Here is a 20645-nt window from a genome sequence, read left to right as displayed (position 1 = left end):
TTGCTTAATGTTGCAACCATCTGAAAATGTTGCGTAAACAGCTCTAATGTGGGAGTTCACTGCCATAGACTGGAGCACAAAAAAGAAGCAAGAAAATGAATACTGAGCACTTCATGGGGAACCACCCTTTGTTCTGCAAGAATGTATGGTATTCATACCCTTTAGGAGGAAAGATTTTGACAAGTTAATTGGCTTATATTTTCTCTTACCTAAAGGCTTCTGCTGTTCAAATCTTCCCTGCCATCCAAAGGGGTGTCTGCCTCCAGCGCTGGCAGTAGCAACCCCTCAACCTTCACAGCCTTTGGACTTAGGTGGGTTTCCTTTCAAAGACATAGGGCAGGAGAGGTGGAACAGCATTTTCCCTCGAGGCCTGAACTGTGTTTGTCACAAGAGTGGATGTTTAGTATTGCAGGTCATGCTAGGCCAGCCCTGAGTACCACACCCCCAAGAGACAGAGGTGCCTTTGTGTTCTCTGATGAATTTGTGTGTGTTTGTGATATGAAGAGTGCTCCAAAGCACAGGGTCCAGGCAGAGTCCCCCCACCCCCACCCTGCCATCTGGGTCTTAAAGAAGTATCAGTCCTGGCACTTTGAAAGTTGGGATGTGTTAGGCAGGTGGTAACTGCTGTCTGCCACCAGGAGCAGCTGTCCCAGGATGTCAACCTACTGCATAGTTTGGGTCAGAATTGCCATGAAGGACACAACTGACATAGGCACTGGATGCAGCACTTTACTCCCATAGAGAATAGACAGAGCGAGGTCAGCTTTAACAGCGAGTGTCAGTCCCCCCACAGCCAGCGGGTACCATCTTCCAGGCCACTTAGGAGAATGCTCTGTACGCATCCCTCTTGGGCTGCAAGTAAAGGGCCCCATTCCCTCCCTACCAGTAGCAGGTAGTAGTGGGGTTGGCCTAGTGCCCTATGTTGCACAAGCTTAGGCAATACAAAGGTGCACCCATTGAGTCCAGAACAGAGAAAGATAATTCCACACAAGGCAACAAGCCCAGGACAGCTGTGCAGTGCTTTATCTCTTGGGAAGAAACTGTTCCAGCCCCAAGGCCTCTCTTCGGTGGCTCTGAAGTTGTTGAAAGATCACATAGCCCAGAATGCCTTTCCCAGTGAGATATGCGGCTGGCCTGAGAGAGAATGAGACCGCTACCTCACCTTTGCTTGGGACAACAATCTGAGCTCAAGGGACTTTCCTTGCTCACCACACATCCATCAGATGAGGCCAGACACCTGGGATGATTTCACTTGGAAACTCAATGAGCGGCAACCAAAGCAGGGAAGAACCACAACTTCAGACCTCTCTCCTAAAAAGGGACCTGTGCACGGAACACCATCCTGAGCTTTCAAGACCTGCCCAGGATGCAGACACGTAACACATGGAGTGATGAGAAAGGAGAGAGGGGGAATTTGAAAGTAACAGCAGAAATTTCCTATAGACAAAGTGCAGGAAGAAAATGAGCTACCCCAGCAAGGGGACATCTTAGCTCAAATATGCTGACATTGTAATAGGATAGCACAGCACAGCTTATGCTACACAAATAGGTTGTGCAAGCCTCTATGCTGGCATGTGGCAAGAGCAGTGTTTACAAGCAGAGATGACAGGGTATTTGGTATGTCTCTACGGAAAGAAGCTGACGGGTGTGCTAGGCAGTATTGTGAAATAATTATAGTAAGCGCTTCATGTAGTAAACACCTTATCTCAAAGGAACTGCCCAGGGCAAAGTTCCTGGAGCATAGTGAGTGCTCAATAAGCACTGGATGTTGTTATCATGAGCCCTGGAAGACCTCTGAGGCTGGAGCAGCATATGCGGAGAAACATAGCCTGCTCCCTCGGTTATGCCAAGTTAAGTAACAAATACAGCTTATGTGATTCTTAAATGTCACCAATGATGCTTCGTGATGGGGGAAAGGGAAATTAATAAAAGACTCAGGAAGTACTCAAAAACCACTCACAAAATGTTTTCTATACCGGGGAGGTCAAGAAACAGCAGTATACAGAGGTAAGCCCAAATACATATGGGCACCTTATCTTTGACAAAGGAGGCACGAATATACAATGCAAAAAAGACAGCCTCTTCAATAAGTGGTGCTGGGAAAATTGGACAGCAACATGTAAAAGAATGAAATTAGAACACTTCATAACACCATACACAAAAATAAACTCCAAATGGATTAAAGACCTACATGTAAGGCCAGACACTATCAAACTCCTAGAGGAAAACAAAGGCAGAACACTCTATGACATCCATCAAAGCAAGATCCTTTTTGACCCACCTCCTACAATCATGGAAATAAAATCAAGAATTGACAAATGGGACCTCATGAAACTTAAAAGCTTTTGCACAGTGAAAGAAACCATAAATAAGACTAAAAGGCAGCCCTCAGAATGGGAAAAAATAGTTGCCTACGAAACAACGGACAAAGGATTAATCTCCAAAATATACAAGCAGCTCATGAAGCTTAATACCAAAAAAGCAAATAACCCAATCCACAAATGGGAGGAAGACCATAATAGACATTTCTCCAAAGAAGACATACAGATGGCCAACAAACACATGAAAAGATGCTCAACATCACTAATCATCAGAGAAATGCAAGTCAAAGCCACAATGAGGTATCACCTCACACCAGTCAGAATGGCCATCATCAAAAAATCTGGAAACCACAAATGTTGGAGAGGGTGTGGAGAAAACAGAACTCTCCTGCACTGTTGGTGGGAATGTAAGTTGGTACAGCCACTATGGAAAACAGTTTGGAGGTTCCTTAAAAACTACAAATAGAACTACCATATGATCCAGTAATCCCACTCCTGGGCATATACCCAGAGAAAACCATAATCCCAAAAGAAACATGTACCATAATGTTTATTGCAGCACTATTTACAATAGCCAGGACATGGAAGCAACCTAAATGCCCATCAACAAATGAGTGGTTACAGAAGATGTGGCATATATATACAATGGAATATTACTCAGCTATAAAAAGGAATGAGATGGAGCTGTATGTAATGAGGTGGATAGAGCTAGAGTCTGTCATACAGAGTGAAGTAAGTCAGAAAGAGAAAGACAAATATTGTATGCTAACTCATATATACGGAATCTAAAAATGGTACTGATGAACTCAGTGACAAGACAAGAATAAGGACGCAGATGCAGAGAATGGACTGGAGATCGCAAGATTTGGGGGGGCGGGGGTGAAGGGGAAGCTGGGATGAAGTGAGAGAGTAGCATAGACATATATATACTACCAACTGTAAAATAGGTAGCCAGTGGGAAGTTGTTGTATAACAAAAGGAGTTCAACTCGCGGATGGATGATGCCTTAGAGGACTGGGACGGGGAGGGTGGGGGGGAGTCGAGGGAGGGAAGGGATACGGGGATATGTGTATAAATACAGATGATTGACCTTGGTGTACCTCAAAAACTGGTACAAGAGTGTAAAGCAATTATATTCCAATAAAAAAAAAAAGACACTATTCATTAGTATGAATGCAGCCATCTGCTAACAATGATAGGTGTGTCTACAAAATGTATGCTTAGCTCTAGTTAAAAATGAAATAAAGGACAATGTGAATCTAAAAAAAAAAGAAAGAAACAGCAGTATGGTGCGAAATCAGACGTTTGTGCCTTCACTGTTTCTTTTCCTGAACAAATATGCATTCGGTACTGTGTCAGGCACCTATGTACACCACTTCTCATCCGTCAGCTCCATCTCCTATTCTGGCTACCACTACAGCACCCAGTCCTGCACAGGCCTTGTCCAGCTCCATGTGGGTGTAATCTTACAGTATCTCACCTTGCCATCATGCATACCCCTCTTTTCCTGCATCAGGGACCCTGATGCTGAGATAGAGAACCTGCAGAAATCTGTACACATGCACGTGCAACCTGGAGGTACTGGACAAGGACTCATGACTACAGGGGCTTGGAAATCACTGGGTAGCATCCACAGCAAAGAAGAAAGTCAGCGAGTGGATAGAATGACTTGTCCCGTGGAAGCCAGCCAGCCTCTTCCCTCAGCCACAACAATGCTACTGCAACAAGCCTTTGGCTGTGGTGGCAAGGATGGCGGCTCTACATGAGCCCAACAGCATGAGCTGTCTCTCATGAAGGCCCATTTAACTATTGCCACTGCCAAAGGCCTAACCTTCCAGCCGCAGAGGTAGATGTTAAGTCTCAATATGGCACTTACCTCCAAGGAAAAAATACAGCCATATGGTGTCTTGGACCTCTGCCACCCTGCAAGGGAGAACAATCCAAGCTTAGCAGAACTGACATTCCAGATATGGGTTTTTTCTCTACCAGCAGTACCTTTACCAGACCAATGGTTCAAGGATTTACGGAATGTCTGATCACTCAGTATGGTATTTGTACAACATTGCCTCAAGTCAAGGGATCCATTTTATAGCAAATGGTGTGATTCAGTGTGTATATGTGATCCACTGGTATTATCATATACTTAATCACCCAGGAGCAGCCAAACCAAGAGAATGGTGGGGTGTTATTTGTTTAGCTGAGGTGACAACAGACTTCAGGGTTGGGACCTCTCCAGAATGCAGTACATGCACTTAATCAAAGGCTGTCAGATGATGCCACGTCCCCAGTGCCTAAAACACACAGGAATCAAGGTGCTGGCCCCTCTCTCCATAGTTCCCAGTCAGCTATTTGTGGTTCCCATCTCAGCAACATTAGTCTCTGCTGGACTCCTGGGGAGAAGGGGGCGGGGGGAAGGGGGAGATGTACTAGTGTGAGTACACAGTATGGGTTCTAACTGAGCCTGAAAGAACTACTACAACCATCTTGAGGGAGGCTTTGTGATGGATTAGACATAATAAAGGCACAAACACATTGGAGGGAAGCAAGGGATGGACCGTATTATGTATTACGTCACATCCTTGCAACCCCACCCCTTACCTCAGCCACTGCTGTCATCACTTTTCTTGGATTTACATAAGCTTCATGCAGGTGTCTTGCTTCATAACTCTAGCTTCCTGCCCTGGGGTTTCTCTGACCCTGAGGGGTGGAATACACAAAAGAACATAACACATTCATGAGCAAACCAGGAGTGTGAAGAAATTAATATCTGTGATCTACCACTGGCCAATGAAGGCTTGTTCCCACCATGTATTGCTGTGTAACAAACCACCCAAAGCTTAGTGGTATAAAATAACAACGACTGTATTCTACTCATAGATTCTACAGGTCAGAAATTCATACGGGGCAGAGCCCAGACAGCATATCTCTGCTACATGATGCCTGGGGCATGCCTGGGAAGACACAAATAAAAAGAAATGACTCAAAGGGGTGGGGAACCATCTAAAGCAGTGCTGTTCAATGAAAATACAATGCAAGTCACATATGTAATTTAAAATTTTCTAGCAGCCATATTAAAAAAGTAAAACAGGGGAATTCCCTGGGGGTCCAGTGGTTAGGACTCAGTGCTTTGGACTCAGTGCTTTCACTGCCGTGGCCCCGGGTTCAATCTCTGGTTGGAGAATTAAGATTCTGCAAGCCACGTGTCATGGCCAAAAAAAAAAGTAAAACAGGTGAAATACTTTTCATAATGTATTTTCTTTAATCCAATACATCCCAAATCTTATCATTTCCACATGTAATCAATATTAAAAAAATATTGAGTTTTTTAAAAATATTTTTGGGGGTACTAAATCTTTGAAACTCAGTATATAGTTTATACTTTCAGAATATCTTGGTTTAGATTAGCCCCATTTAAAGTGCTCAGTAAGCACATGTGACTAGTAGTTGCTATATTGGACAGTGCAGATCTAGAGGCTTCCTCACTCCCACATCTGGTGCTTAGGCTGGGGTGACTTAAAGGCTATGCTCATTTGGGATTGTCAACCAGAACCCCTGCATGTAGTTTGGGCTTCCTTACAGCATGGCAGCCTCAAGCTAGTCAGTCTTCTTAAATGGTGGCTCAGGGTTCCAAGAGTAAGTGTCCCACGATCAAGGTTCAATGCCCCATGGTTCTTCACACCCTAGCCTCAGAGGTCACATGGCATACTCCACTGATGGAACCAGTCACAAACATGGCATACTCCACTGATGGAACCAGTCACAAGCCTTCTCCACTTCAAGGAGAGAAAACATAGACCCCACTGCTTGGTGAGAAGCATGTCAATGAATTTGTGGCCATATTTTTGAATGCCACAGGGATGAAAGCCAGGAGATAAATGTTTCTCCTTTCTTCCTCCAGGCAAAATATTCTGCAATGCATTCATAAGGCTCTTCAAAAAGTCCCAGCATAATCAAACACTAATCCCCATCAAATAGTCCAGAGTCTCATTATTGCTCCTGGGAATACTTCCCAAATTATCGAGCTTTGCCCTACAGTTCTAATGCTCTGCTTTCAAGGGAATCTATACCAGGAACAAAGATACAAAAATCTCTGCTCTCATGGAGTTTATGCTCTAGAAGAAGAGACAGATATTAAAAGATTTAGAAATAAAGTATATAGTATATTAGGTAGTGTTAAGTGCAGAGGAGAAAAATTAAGGCAAGAAATTTAAGCAGAGGGAAGTTATAATTTTAGATAGAGTGTCCCAGAAAGACTAACCAGAAAAATAACATTTGAGTAAGGAGTTGAAGGAAGTTAGGGAGAAAGTAATACAGTAATTTAAGGGACAAGTCATGAAGGCAGAGGGAACAAAAAAATCTCTGAATGAGCCTGGATAACTGAAGCAGAATGATTGAGGGGAAGTAACAGGACCGGAAAACAGAGAGAAAACAGGGATGAGAGCATATACGGGCTTATAGGCTATTAGAAGGATGGGGCTTTATCCTGGGAGGATTAGAAAGACATCACCAGGTTTTAAACAGGATCAACTTCACCTGATTTATATTTTAACAGGATCATTCTGGCTGCAATGTTGAACATGAAATGAAAAGAGGCAAGAGCAGAGAGAGGAGACAAACTAGGAGGTTTTTGCAAGAATTCTGGTGAGAGATAAGGTTGGCTTGGACAAGATGGAGAGAGTAGACTGGTGAAAAATAATAAGATTCTGGGCACGTTTTTAAAAGTAGACCCAATAGTATTTATTAATGGATTGAATGTGGGGGTGAAACAAAGAGAGGACTCAAGGATCATGATTCTATGTGAGGAGTCACGTGACCAGGTTCACATGCTAGAGCATCCCCCCTGGTCACCCCTGATAACAGGCTATTCATGCCCTTCAATGGGGTTAACTCCCGAGGAAAAAATTTCGATTAAAGGATTCAATGAACCTCCCAGAGGAAGGATCCTTCATAAACTAGTCCCTCCTTTTGCCTGTATCCATTGGGCAGTTGGGAACACCTCAAGTCATCCTTACCCTCTACTTCCTGCTGCCTGCCCAGCCTCGTTCCCTTTTTCAGAAATAGCATGTTGTCTATTATACAGCCAAAGAACAGCATTCTGACCTCTGCCCTGTGACTTCCTGGTCCTCCTCTTCTTATAAATACAAGGGCAGAGCTGGGGTCCAGGGGAGTCAGAGAGCAGAGACGCCCAGGAGTCCTCAGGCTGGTACTGGCTCTGCACAGGGAAGATGAAGACCTCGATAGCTGCCCTCTCCTTCCTCATCCTTGCTGCGCAGGCTGCACTTGGTGAGTTCAGAGAGCCTTCTCACATGTGGGCAGCTTGATGGTAACTCGCAGTCCAGGGAGGAAAGGCAGAGGGGCACCATTTTCCCACCAGGGATGTGGCACTTGTTTAAAAGCAGCAGCAGGAGGTATAGACCTCTCCCTGCAGCCTTAGGTCCCTGGGAAAAACTGTGTAAAGGTGACTGGTCCCACCTGGGGTAACAGTTCTCTCCCTTTCATGGCCAGAATTATCTGACGCTTTCTCTTAGCTGACATAGGACCATTATGAGCTAGATTTAGAGAATTGTAGTAAAATTGTTAATCTGTAAAAAGAAGTATAGAATTTTATGATGTTAGAACTATTATGTACCCTCTACTGTAAAACTATCATTTCAGGGAGAAAATTGGACAAGCTGGGCAAGTGACTCACCCAAGTCTACTAAATCATCTTATTTATTTGTTTGTTTACTTATTTGTTTATTTATTTATTTATTTAACAAATAAACATACAGTACCTCCTATGTGCAAGCAGGCACTGTTCTAAGTGTCTTATAGATATTAATACATTGGATCCTCCTAACAATGCTGTGGGGTAGAAAATCAGCAAATTATGTGGTTTTGCTTAGTATTATTATTATCATTTTACAAATGAGAAAACTGAGGCATAGAAACCCTAGATAACTTGCTCAAGATCACACAGCCATAAGTGGTGGTATTCGGATACAAGCTAGTTAGGAAATTGTTATGGAAAGACAAAACCATTTAACTTTATTTTGCAAGCCCCACACACACCACATCAAGCGTGTTGAAGTATATGCACATGCCTCATTTGCTATAATTCATATGTAACTATATAAGAAATGAGCTAAAAGTTTAGTTGTGTTTGCCTAATTAGCATAGTACAGGTCCACAACCCCTTATCCAAATCTTTGGGGCTAGATGTATTTTGGAAGGCAGAATTTTACAGGTTTTAAAAGGATAATAAATATGACCCAGCAATTCCATTTCTTGATATACCCAAAAGAAGTGAAAGCGGGTCCCTGAAGAGTTATCTGCACAACCAAGCAGCATGATTTTTAATCGCCAAAAGGGGGAAGCAACCCAAGTGTCTGTTGACAAACAAATGGACTGAAAAACAGGATATATACATACAATAGAATGTTATTCAGCCTTAAAAAATAAGGAAATTCTGACACATGCTACAACATGGATGAACACTGAATACATTATAATAAGTGAGACAAGCCAGTCACAAAAGAACAAATAGTATGATTCTACTTACATGAGGTACTTCAAGTTGTCAAATTCAGAGACAGAAAGTAGAATGGCGGTGGCCCAGGGGTTGGGATAGGGGGAAATGGGGAGTTATTGCTCAATGAGTGCAGAGTTTCAGTTTTGCAAGATGGAAAAAGTTCCATGGATGGATAGTGGTGAGTTTCACAAGATGTGAATGAACTTAATGCTGCTGAATTATACACTTAGAGATGATTACAATTGTAAACTTTATACTATGTACAATATCAAATTATAAAATATATATGCTTTTAGAAAGGTAACACAAACCTGGGCATTACTTAAAATCCCTGGCAGAGTCTGGGAAGCACACATTAACCAAACACAGTAATATTTCTGCAACAAACACATGCAAATATTTATACTAATGGAGAAAATAAAGCCTGTAAATAGCCTCATTTCCCTTTGGGTGAAATTGTGCCACTAAATAAGTTAATGAAAAATTTGTCTGTTTCCAGAGCCCTGTGAATTCCGGAAGTGTGTAGAAAGCATTGTGGACTACACATTATGTAGCTACTCAACCGATTTATTCATGTCGGATTTGCAGTTTGCTTTTTGTATTCAAAGTCAATAGAATGTTTTCATGTCTTAACTTTTTCAAAAGCTCCCTGAAAAGTCTCAGGGCCTTGATAGAGAACATGGGCCTGGAGGCAAGTCTGGTCCAGTGGTCCAGCATCCTTTCCTCCCTACCAGGGGATGAGGTTGAGGAATGAGATAGATGGAGATGTTGAAACAATGCTGCTTCCCACTAATTTTTCTTCCCTTCTCCACTGTTTCTCTCAAATAGAACACAAGCTACCAGACCTGCGTTATGAACATTCAATTCTTCAAGGAGGTAAAGTTTTCTTATGGCACGTATTTAAAAACAGCCAGCAGGCACAGATCTGCTCAACGGCTTCAATCCACCTTGTTAACAGGGCCTGAGGGGAGGGGAGGGTTCTGAGGGCGGTGAACATCTCCAAAGAAGTTCAGGATGGGACATGGGTCCATAGATGGCCTCTTCCATAGATGACCTCTATTCCATCTGGCTGTCCCAAGAGTTGGCTCCCATAAGGGGAGGGTGGAGGGGGTTCTCTGATGCCTTCTGCAGGCATCAGCCCTTCCTCTTCTGGGAGAAATTGTCCTGCTCTGTCGTGGTCCTGCCTGGATGCCCTCAGACTCACAGCTCAACCCTGGGGAGTGTGAAGCAAGAAGACGCCAGCAAGTACTGGCAGAGAAAGAAAACATCCCTTTTGAGTCCTGCCAGTACTTGGGAGGAAAGGGGGAAAGGATCCAGTTTTCCTCAAACTCAGTCCCTAAGTGACACTCTCTCTTGCTGCAGGCTTTCACCGTCCCACGGACTGCTGCGTGACTTACACCTCACGAAATATCCGATGTGTATTCATGAAAGATTATGTAGAAACAAGCAGTGCGTGCTCCCGGCCTGCTGTCATGTAAGCGCCAAGCTCACTGGCCATGTTTTGCGGGAGGGGGGAGGCACCTGATGGATGGATGTCCAGAAAAGTCCCACCCTCTGGATCCTGCCAGGTCAGCAAAGGCTTGTGTCCCCATTAGGATCCTGCAGGGCATCAGGTACAAGGTACTCCCAGTGAAGAGGGAAGCTCGGGAAGGAAGGAGAGAGCAGGAGCTAGGCTGCCCAAGGAAGCTCCATGAGTCACTAAGGGAGTCTCAGAGGCTGAGGCAGGGTCTCAAAGAGGAGCCACTCTGAACTCCTGCAGCAGAAAGGAAAGAACAGGCTGGGCTTAGTGGGGAATCTGAGGGGCAGGGAGGATGGGCCTTCCCATCCCCATTTGCTGAACTCGCCTGTGTTTGTAATCTTTCCCTGCTTTGTTCCCCAGCTTTGTCACCAAAGGAGGGCAGCGTGTCTGTGCCAACCCTAATGATGAGCGAGTTCGGAAATGCATGTTGGACCTGGAGCAGGACTCAATGATGAAGGACCTGAGAGAACTATTGCTTGAGAAGGGATACTTGGAGCGGGCCAGCTAATCTCCATCTCTCTTGCCCCGACTACCTCCTAGGAGGGCCCTGGCCTGAATTAATTTTTAAAAAGCAACATTTGCTGTTCTGTTCTGGTTACAAAAGCAATGCATTAATAAAAAGTATCCAATTTACCTTTACTTGAACTTTTTTTTAAATATTTATTTATTTATTTGACTGCATCGGGTCTTAGCTGCAGCAAGCAGGATCTTTGTTGCAGCACGCAGGATCTTTGTTGCAGCACATGGGATCTTCGTTGTGACACGTGGGCTTCTCTCAGGTTGTGGCACACTGACCCTAGGGTGTGTGGGCTCAGTAGTTGCAGCACGTGGGCTCTCTAGTTGTGGTTTGTGGGCTCTAGAGCGCACAGGCTTAGCTGCCAACTGCATGTGGGATCTTAGTTTCCTGACCAAGGATAGAACCCGCGTCCCCTGCTTTGGAAGGCAAATTCTTAACCACCCTACCACCAGGGAAATCCCTTACTTGAACTTTAAGAGGAAAAAGAATCTGTAGAAATTGCTGAACTTTGGGTTCTTGTTTTTTTTGTCAAAACAAGACATCATAGTATACTTTTTTAAAAGCTAAAAACATGACATTCAAAGATAGACTGAATATGTGTCAAAGATGTATTTAACCCATTAATGAGGGAACAATTAAATTGATTCAAAGATCATCTGAGGAAAAGAGATTTATATAGTTATTGAGGATGGCATTCTGAAATGTTAAGTTAGAGAAAAACAAGGTAATATCCTATAGGGCAACAAATCTGTAACTTTGGGAATTACCTTTTCTACTAGACAAAAATCCCTTACATCTGTGCTTGAGAAAAAGTTACAAGTTAACATGTAATTTCACAAATTCTGAGTCCTGGTCAATAGTAAATAGAATATCAATCAAAAGTACACTTCCCCTATAGATTAAGGAATCCTGGGGTGGGCCCTTCAGATAATGTTCTAATATGACTTTGAAAGCCCTGCATCCTTTTGCCTTATTTCTATTCTTTAGATTTCTTTTTCTTAACAGATAAAATTTTCTAAAAGACAACTTCTTTAAAGTAAAAGAACATTAGAAAACATTTAAAACTAAAGTTAATATCAATTTTACATTCATATCTATTAAAGCACATACATTTATATTCATAATTAGTAAATCTTGGTCAACTGTCTCATAAAATTCAGAAAAAAGCACTGAATTCTAAACAACAACTCGTTTTTTCATTCCAAAAAAGTGTTTAAGATTTTTCCAGGCCAAGATGGCAGAGTAGAAAGACCCTGACCTCACCTCTTCTCACAAGCACACAAAAATCACAATTATTTGCAGAACAACTATCAATGAAACAAACAAACACAAACTCACAAAAACAAAAAACAGAAGCTACCAGAAAATATCTTCTACAACTAAAGACATAAAGAAGGAACCACAAAAAGATGGGTAGCGGGGAAGACTCGTGATATGGTCAAGTCCCACACTCCCTGGAAGGTGACCCACAGACTGGAGAATAATTACATTGCAGAGGTTCTCCCACAGGAGTGAGAGGTCTTAGCCCCATGTCAGGCTGCCCAGCCCAGGGAGGGCTGCAAAGGGAAGACAAGCCCCCAGAGCATCTGGCTTTGAAGGCCAGCAGGACTTAATTTTGGCAGTCCCGGAAAACTGGGGGAAATAGAGATTTTACCCTTAAAGGGCACATACAAAATCTCACACACTTTGGGACCCAAAGCAAAAGCAATAATTTGATAAGAGCCTGGCTCAAACCTACCTACTCGTCTTGGAGAGTCTACCAGAGAGGCAGAAGGCAACTGCAGCTCACCCTGGGGATATAGACACTGGCAGCAGCTATCCTTGGGAGCTCCTTCTACCACGTGGACACTGGTGCTGGTGGGCACCATTGTGGAATATTCCCTCTAGCTTATTGCCCCAGGATCCAGCCCTGCCCTGGCCCCATAGCTTGTAGGCACCACTGCTGGGACACCTCAAGCCAAGCCAGTAACTGGGTGGGAACACAGCCCCACCATCAGAAGACAGGCTACCTTAAGACCCCCTGAGCCCACAGCTACCTCTGGACATGGCCCTACCCACCAGAAGCCCAGAACCCAGCTCTACTCACCAGCGGGCAGACAACAGCCCCAGAATCCCCAGGGCTCTGGCCCTGCCCTCCAGGAAGCCTGCTTCAGCCTCTGGACAAGACTCACCCACCAGGAGCAGATACCAGATGCAAGAAAACCACAATCCTACAGCCTATAAAACCAAGCTGCCCACCAAGAGGCCAGACCCTACCTTGGGATCAGCTGGGCCTTAATCCTGCCCACTAGCAGGCCAACACAAGCTTTGGGACCACCTGGATATCATACCCAATTGTGTCAGGAATTATACCTCCCCACCCCCCAAAAGTGATCTGACACCAGCCCTGAGACCCCTGAGCCCTGCAACCAGACTCCAGGATCCGGCTCTGCCTGCCAGTAGTCTGGCACTAACCCTAAGACCTGGCTTGGCCCACCAGTAGGCAGATAACACCCTGGAGTCTTCTAGATCCTGACTCTGCCCACCAGTGAGCCAGCACTAGCCCTAGGGCCCCCTGGAGCTCTGCAATCAGCTGCCTTGTGACCAGCCCCTCTAATCAGCAGCCAACAGCATCCATACAAGGCAGAGCCTGGCAAACAAATAGACCAGGGCCAGCTAAGCCTACCAGACCACTCACATAGCCTGCCACAACAGAAGGAACCACACAGCCCTCATAGGGGGAACCCCTAGAACATACAGCTTGGGTAATGAGAGGGGCACTGTTGGGATGCACAGGACACCATTGAAGAAGAAGGCCACTTCTCCAAGGTTAAGAAATATAACTCACGTACTAGATACATAAAAATACAAACAGTAACTTAGGCGAAATGAGGTGACAGAGGAACATGCATCAGACAAAGGAATAAGATTAAAACCTCAGAAGAAGAACTAAGTGAGGTGGAGACAGGCAACTATCCAAGAAAGAGTTCAGGATAGCAATTGTAAAGATGACCAAAGAACCTGGGAGAAGAATGGATGCACAGAGCAAGAAGTGAGAAGTCTTTAACAAAGAGTTAGAAAATATAAAGAAAATCCAAAAAGAGATGAAGAATACAACAGAAATGAAAAACACACTAGAAGGAATCTAGAAGGAATTAACAGTAGACTAAGTGATACAGAGGAATGGATCAGCCAGCTAGAAGAGAGTAGGGCAAATAATTGATGCTGAACAGAAAAAAAGAAAAAAGAAAAGAAATGTTTAAGAGACCTCTGGGACAACATCAAGCACACAAATATTCACATTATGGGGTCCCAGGGGATAAAAAGCAAGAGAAAGGGGCTGAGAACATATTTGAAGACATAATAGTTGAAAATGTCCCTAACCTGGGAAAGAAAGCAAATATCCAAGTCCAGGAAGCACAGAAAGTCCCACACAGGATTAACCAAAGAGGAACACACAAAGACATTGATATTTGATAATTTATTAATAATTAATATCAAAGATTAGTACTGATAATTTAAATTTAAAGATAAAGAGAATATATTAAAAGCAGCAAAGGGGGATATCCTTGGCAGTCCAGGGGTTAAGACTTCATGCTTCCACTGCAGGGGACGTGGGTTCAATCCCTGGCCAGGGAACTAAGATCCTGCATGCTGTGCAGCATGACTGAAAAAAAGAAAAAGAAAAAAAAAAGAGTACATTGGAATAGTCAAGGGTGGAATTTCAACCAGGATGTCCAGGGAGAAATTTATTGACACCTGAAAATTACAAAAACAAAATAAACATCATGAAAATAAACTTTAAAAATGTATTTTAAAAAACAAAAGCAGCAAAGGAAAAGTAACAAACAACATACAAGGAAACTCCCATAAGGCTATTAGCTGACTTTTCAGCAGAAACTCTACAGGCCAGAAGGGAGTGACACAATATATTTAAGGGAGTGACACAATATATTTAAAGTAATGAAAGGGAAATACCTACAAATAAGAATACTCTATCAGAAAGACTCTTACGCAGATTTGATGGAAAGCCCAAAACCTTTAGCTTTTTAGCAAAAGCTAAAAGAGTTCAGCACCACCAAACCAGCTTTACAAGAAATGTTAAAGAGACATCTCTAAGTGAAAAAGAAAAGGCCACAACTAGAAACATTAAAATTATGAAAGGAAAAGAAAAGAAAATTATGAAAGGAAATAGCTCATCCGTAAATGAAAATATATAGTAAAGGTAGTAAATCAACCACGTACAAAGCTAGTAGGAAGGTTAAAAGACAAAAGTAGTAAAATCATCTATATCCACAATAAGCAGTTAAGGGATAAACAAAACATTTAGATGTAAAATACAATATCAAAATCAGTAATCATGAGGGGTGAAGAGTACAAATGCAGGGTTTTAAAATGCATTTGAAATGAGAGATCAGCAACTTAAAACAATCATGTGTACATATATACATTGCTATATAAAAACCTCATAGTAACCACAAACCAAAACTCTGTAATAGGTATACACACACACAAAAGAAAAAGGAATCCAAACATAAAACTAAAGATAGTCATCAAATCACAAGGAAAGAGAACAAGACAAGAAGGAACAAAAAAGACCAACCAAACAACCCCAAAACAATTAACAAATTTGAAATAAGAAGATACATATCAATAATTACTTTAAATGTAAATGGACTAAATGCTCCAATTCAAAACACACAGAGTGGCCAAATGGATACAAAAACAAGATCTGTACATATGCTGTCTACAAGAGACCCACTTCAGATCTAAAGACACACACAGATTGAAAGTGAGGATATGGGAAAAAGTGTTCCACACAAATGGAAATCAAAAGAAAGCCAGGGTAGCAATACCTATACAAAACAGACTTTAAAATAAAGACTGTTACAAGAGACAAAGAAGGACACTACCCGATGATCAAGGGATTAATCCAAGAAGAAGATATAAACAATTATAAATATATAAGCATCCAATATAGGATCACCTAAATCAATAAAGCAAATATTAATGGATATAAAGGAAGAAATTGACAGTAATACAATAATAGTAGGAAATTTTAACATCCCAATTACATCAACAGACAGACCATCCAAACAGAAAATCAACAAGGAAGCACTGGCCATAAATGACACATTAGACCTAATAGATATAGATATAGACATAGACATAGACATAGACATAGATAGATATAGAGAACATTCCATTCAAATGCAGAACACATTCTTTCAAGTGCACACAGAACATTTTCCAGAATAGATCACATGCTAGGCCACAAAATAAGACTCATTAAATTTAAGGAAACTGAAATCATATCAAACATCTTTTCCAACCACAATGCTATAGGACTAGAAATCAACTACAAGAAAAAAACCTGCAAAAAACACAAACACATGGAGGCCAAACAACATGCTACTAAACAGCCAATGGATTACTGAAGAAATCAAAAGAAAAAATCAAAAAATACATAGAGACAAATGAAAATGAAAACAAGACAATCCAGGACATATGAGACACAGCAAAAGCAGTTCAGTTTCTAGCAACACAAGCTTACCTTAGGAAACAAGAGAAAATATCTATAAACAACCTAACGTTAAAGTTAAAGAAAATAGAAAAAAAAGAACAAACAAAACCCAAAGGTAGTAGAAAGAAAGAAATCATAAGGATCACAGCAGAAATAGCGAAATAGAGACTAAAAAAAAATAGAAAAGATCAATGAAACTAAGAGCTGGTTCTTTGAAAAGATTAAAAACATTGAAAAACCTTTATCCAGATTTTTCAAGAAAAAATAAGAGAGGGCCCAAATCAATAAAATCAGAAATGAAAAAGAGGTTACAACTGAAACTACAGAAATACAAAGGATCAAAAGAGACTACTATAAAAAAAACTATATGCCATTAAAAACAAACAACCTAGAAGAAATGGAGAAATTCTTAGAAATGTACAATCTCCCACGAGTGAACCAGGAAGAAATAGAAAATATAAACAGACCAATACCAATAACAAATTTTTTTTAAGATCTTTTTGATGTGGACCATTTTTAAAGACTATTGAATTTGTTACCATATTGCTTCTGTTTTATGTTTTGGTTTTTGGCCATAAGGCACGTGGGATCTTAGCTCCCCGACCAGGGATCAAACCACACCCCAGCATTGGAAGGTGAAGTCTTAACCACTGGACTGCCAGGGGAGTTCCTCAGTAATGAAATTGAATCAGTAATTTAAAAGCTCCCAACAAACAAAAGTCCAGGACCAGGTAAATCCTACCAAACATTTAGAGAAGAGTTAGCATCTCTCCATCTCAAACTATTCCAAAAATTGCAGAGGAAGGAACACTCCCATACTCATTCTATGAGGCCAGCATTACCCTGATACCAAAACTAAAGATATCACAAAGAAAGAAAATTACAGGCCAACACCACTGATGTTCATAGATGAAAAATCCTCAACAAAATACTAGCAAACCAAAATCAACAATACCCACTGCTGGATATATATCTGAAAAAAATGAAAACACTAATTCGAAAAGATAGATGCCCCCCTAATGTCCCACAGCGTTATTTACAATTGCCAAGATATTGAAGTAACCTAAGTGTCCATCAACAGATGAATGGATAAAGAAGATACACACACACACACACACACACACACACACACACACACACACACACGCAAAGGAATACTACTCAGCCATAAAAAAGAATGATGTTTTTGACATTTGCAACAACATGGATGAACTGGGAGGGTATTATGCTAAATGAAATAATGCAGACAGAGAAAGACAAATTACTGTGTGATATCACTTATATGTGGAATGTAAAAAATATAACAAACTTGTGAATATAACCAAAAAAATAGACTCCATCATTTGGGAGTGGGGGGATGGGCAGGAGATGATGGGGGTCAGGGCAAAGCACAGACACATACACTGTAAACAAGCGTTACAGATGATTCTTAGGCAGGTGGTCCTAGGAGCTCAAGGAGGTGTGGGTAGAAAGCTAGCTGGTGGATCAATGAAGGGAAAGAGTGCCTTCATGTATTTTACTCCTCCAGGGATGCATTTCTTGTTTCCCAGCATAAGTGGAAACCCCTAGTTCCCTACTTGTAAATGCAGATTCTGATCCTCGGGGCCCTGGCTGTGGCGAGTGAAAAGGAAGGAGGGGTGGGACCAGTCGGGCTTTCAGAGGTTGTCAGAGAGCTTCACTTCTAGGAGGCGGAGAGGGGTGGGCCTTCTTGTCTTTCACCAGAAGTTACGCAGGGCACAGCCCAATTCTCTCTCTGGCCCATGGTCTCCTCTGGAAGACTCCCATAGCAGATACCCTTCTTTTTTTTTTTATTTTTATTGGGGTATAATTGATTTACAATGTTGTATTAGTTTCAGGTATAGAGCAAAGTGAATCTGTTCTACATATTCATATATCCACTCTTTTTTAGATTCTTTTCCCATATAGGCCTTTACAGCGTATGTTCTTCTTTATTTAGAGAACTGTGCTTGCAGCTTTATACTGGGGCAAACCTCTGACTGTCCTAAAGTGGGGACGGGCAAGGTCCTAGCTTCCTCTTTGGACCCAAGCTTCTTCTCCCAACACCCCCCGACTCTCATCTTTGGGTTCCTGTTGGGGAAATATTTTCTCAATGATCTCTTCTTGTCACCTATGTGAGGATACAGGTTTTTCAGCTGTCTTGTGTTTTGCCATTGAGTTGATGAAGGTCCTTTATGTAGAACAGAAGTTTCTCACCTTATGGTCAGCTTTCTGTCATCTTTTCTGATTCTCTGCTACTACTATGAATTTATTTTTAATAATTTTTGTATTTTCATATTTATTCTGTCATTTCAATGGAGTTGGGGGAGGGGAAAGTGGCAAACGCTCAGGTTCTGGCCTATATTTTGATCCACTTACAATCTTTCCTGTTGCTCTCATTACTTGTGGTGGCAAAAGCAGTCTTTGGCTCCTCCGCTGAGTTTTTGTTTCAGAGGCTTGAAGATTTCAGAGTTACTGGATTAAAACAACGCTAGGCCTGAGGGCAATGTGTGTGGTTGCATTGGGTTCTCTGGCTGGTTGAGCCTTTAGCTCAGTGGAGTGAAAGGGCGAGCACAGACCACCTGAGCAGCGTGGACTAGAGGGCCAGGTGTCTCCTGATCAGGGCTTTGGGTCATGACATTAGCAGCTGAAAAGGAGTGGGGGATGGAAACAGACTTTCCTTCCTGACCAAGCGTCTGGTCAATCACAGCGGTTCTCTGAGTTCTTTGAGGAGACAATGGCATGTTTGTTATGTTAGGTCAATTGCATAATACTCTCTTTTCTCAGTTCCTCAAAAACATGTTCTCTTTTGCTTCCTTTCTTTCTGTGGTGCTTCTACCAGAAATGCCCCTCCTCTCAACCTTTCCAGCAAAACTCAACCCATCTTGCAAGGTTCAATTTAGATGCCCCCATAAAACCTTCCCTCACTATCCCAGCCAGAGCTCCTCTCTCCCTTTCCCTGGAATCCAGAAACACATACTTATCATCACTCAAACAGATAATGATTGCATGACTACTTTATGTTATACATTGTGGCAGGAATTAGGAAAACCAAGAGACCAAAACAAACTCAATTGCTCCCCTTCAAGTATATTTCAATATATAAGAGGAGAGCATGTTACAGTGACTTTCATAAAGTTAGAATATTTATTAAGTAACTAGTTTCTGAACTCCTATTATATGTCAAGCACTCTTTTAGGCACTGGGGAAAAGTAGGGTGAAAAGGACAAAATCACTGCCTTGTATGAGCTTGCAGTGTTATTCAACTGTCATTAACCCCCTTTGTCCAATGACTTATTCCAAGACTTTAATAAAATTCCATCAACAAAGTAAAAAAATAAAAACTTTTCAGGATATAGAGAAGACTGAAAATAAGACTAAGATATGACATCTGTGTGTAAGAATCATATCTAATTCATCACTAAATCTCTAAATTATCATACAACACTGGATTAAAACGATGAGGTTCTTTGTACTGGGGGGCAACCCGCCTGGGACTCTGGCCTCCCCCAGCCCAGTCGGGGTGCCCAAGGGCTGAAGAGACCAACTTAGTAAAGTACACCAGCTAGGAAGCTGTGCTATAGATCAGAGCTTCTGAAATTTAGCATGCACAAGAATCACCTGGAGGGCTTGTCAAAACACAGAAATTCCGGGACTTTCCTGGTGGTGCAGTGGTTAAGAATCCACCTGCCAATGCCGGGGACATGGGTTCGATCCCTGCTCCGGGAAGATCCCACGTGCCGCGGAGCAAGTAAGCCCATGCACCACAACTGCTGAGCCCATGCTCTGGAGCCCATGAGCCACAACTATTGAGCCCGTGTGCTGCAACTCCTGAAGCCCGTGCACCTAGAACCCGTGCTCTGCAACAAGAGAGGCCACTGCAATGAGGAGCCCATGTACCGCAACGAGGAGTGGCCCCTGCTCACCGCAACTAGAGAAAGCCCGCCTGCAGGAACAAAGACCCAAGGCAGCCAATAAATAAATAAATTTAGGAAAGAAAAAAAAAAAAACAAAACAGAAATTCTGATTCAGTAGGACTACATAGGACAAAGAATCAGCATTTCCACCAAGTTCCCAGGTAATGCTGAGACTGCAGGGTGGAGTGGAAACTGGAAGAGGAACTCTCACTCTAGACATTGTAACGTCAGCATTATTTGCAACTTTTATATAAAGTACATATTTCTTTGGTAACCAAAAAATAATTTCAAAGATTTGGGGGAAAAAAATGAATCTTCACTGTCTTTTCAAGGACAAACAGCAAAATGGTCCGGTTCTTG

The 20645-nt window shown here is 42.2% G+C and overlaps 1 protein-coding gene and 1 long non-coding RNA gene across 3 annotated transcripts in view; one reads left to right on the top strand and one right to left on the bottom strand.

The window, feature by feature from the left end:
* The window catches only part of LOC130840545 (uncharacterized), a 63881-nt gene that overhangs the window by 26291 nt on the left and 16945 nt on the right, over positions 1–20645 (bottom strand). Inside the window, exons 1-3 of one of the 2 annotated variants that reach the window (XR_009050028.1) lie at positions 8863–8889; positions 4920–5018; positions 4198–4244 (exon numbers count right to left, since the gene is read on the bottom strand). This is a non-coding gene — a long non-coding RNA (uncharacterized LOC130840545). Of the gene's footprint in view, positions 1–4197; positions 4245–4919; positions 5019–8862; positions 8890–20645 lie in introns of those variants that run through there. The other variant, XR_009050029.1, reaches the window with a different exon arrangement.
* LOC130840540 (C-C motif chemokine 4-like) lies at positions 7454–10973 on the top strand. The gene is made up of 4 exons (XM_057716159.1): positions 7454–7604; positions 9661–9708; positions 10195–10306; positions 10712–10973. The coding sequence occupies exons 1-4, from the start codon at positions 7547–7549 to the stop codon at positions 10857–10859; spliced, it is 366 nt and encodes a 121-aa protein (XP_057572142.1). The 5' UTR covers positions 7454–7546; the 3' UTR covers positions 10860–10973.

This window comes from Hippopotamus amphibius, chromosome 17, assembly GCF_030028045.1.
Source record: "Hippopotamus amphibius kiboko isolate mHipAmp2 chromosome 17, mHipAmp2.hap2, whole genome shotgun sequence".
Lineage (NCBI taxonomy): Eukaryota > Metazoa > Chordata > Mammalia > Artiodactyla > Hippopotamidae > Hippopotamus > Hippopotamus amphibius.
Note: the sequence above shows the minus strand (reverse complement) of the source record. Positions and strands in the feature narration are given on the sequence as shown.

Bases quoted from the DNA above. Each gene is read 5' to 3' on its own strand.
- LOC130840540 (XM_057716159.1), top strand. From the start codon at position 7,547: ATGAAGACCTCGATAGCTGCCCTCTCCTTCCTCATCCTTGCTGCGCAG. The intron at 7,605-9,660 runs GTGAGTTCAGAG...TCTCTCAAATAG, and splicing joins TGCTGCGCAGGCTGCACTTG to AACACAAGCTACCAGACCTG. The intron at 9,709-10,194 runs GTAAAGTTTTCT...CTCTTGCTGCAG, and splicing joins ACATTCAATTCTTCAAGGAG to GCTTTCACCGTCCCACGGAC.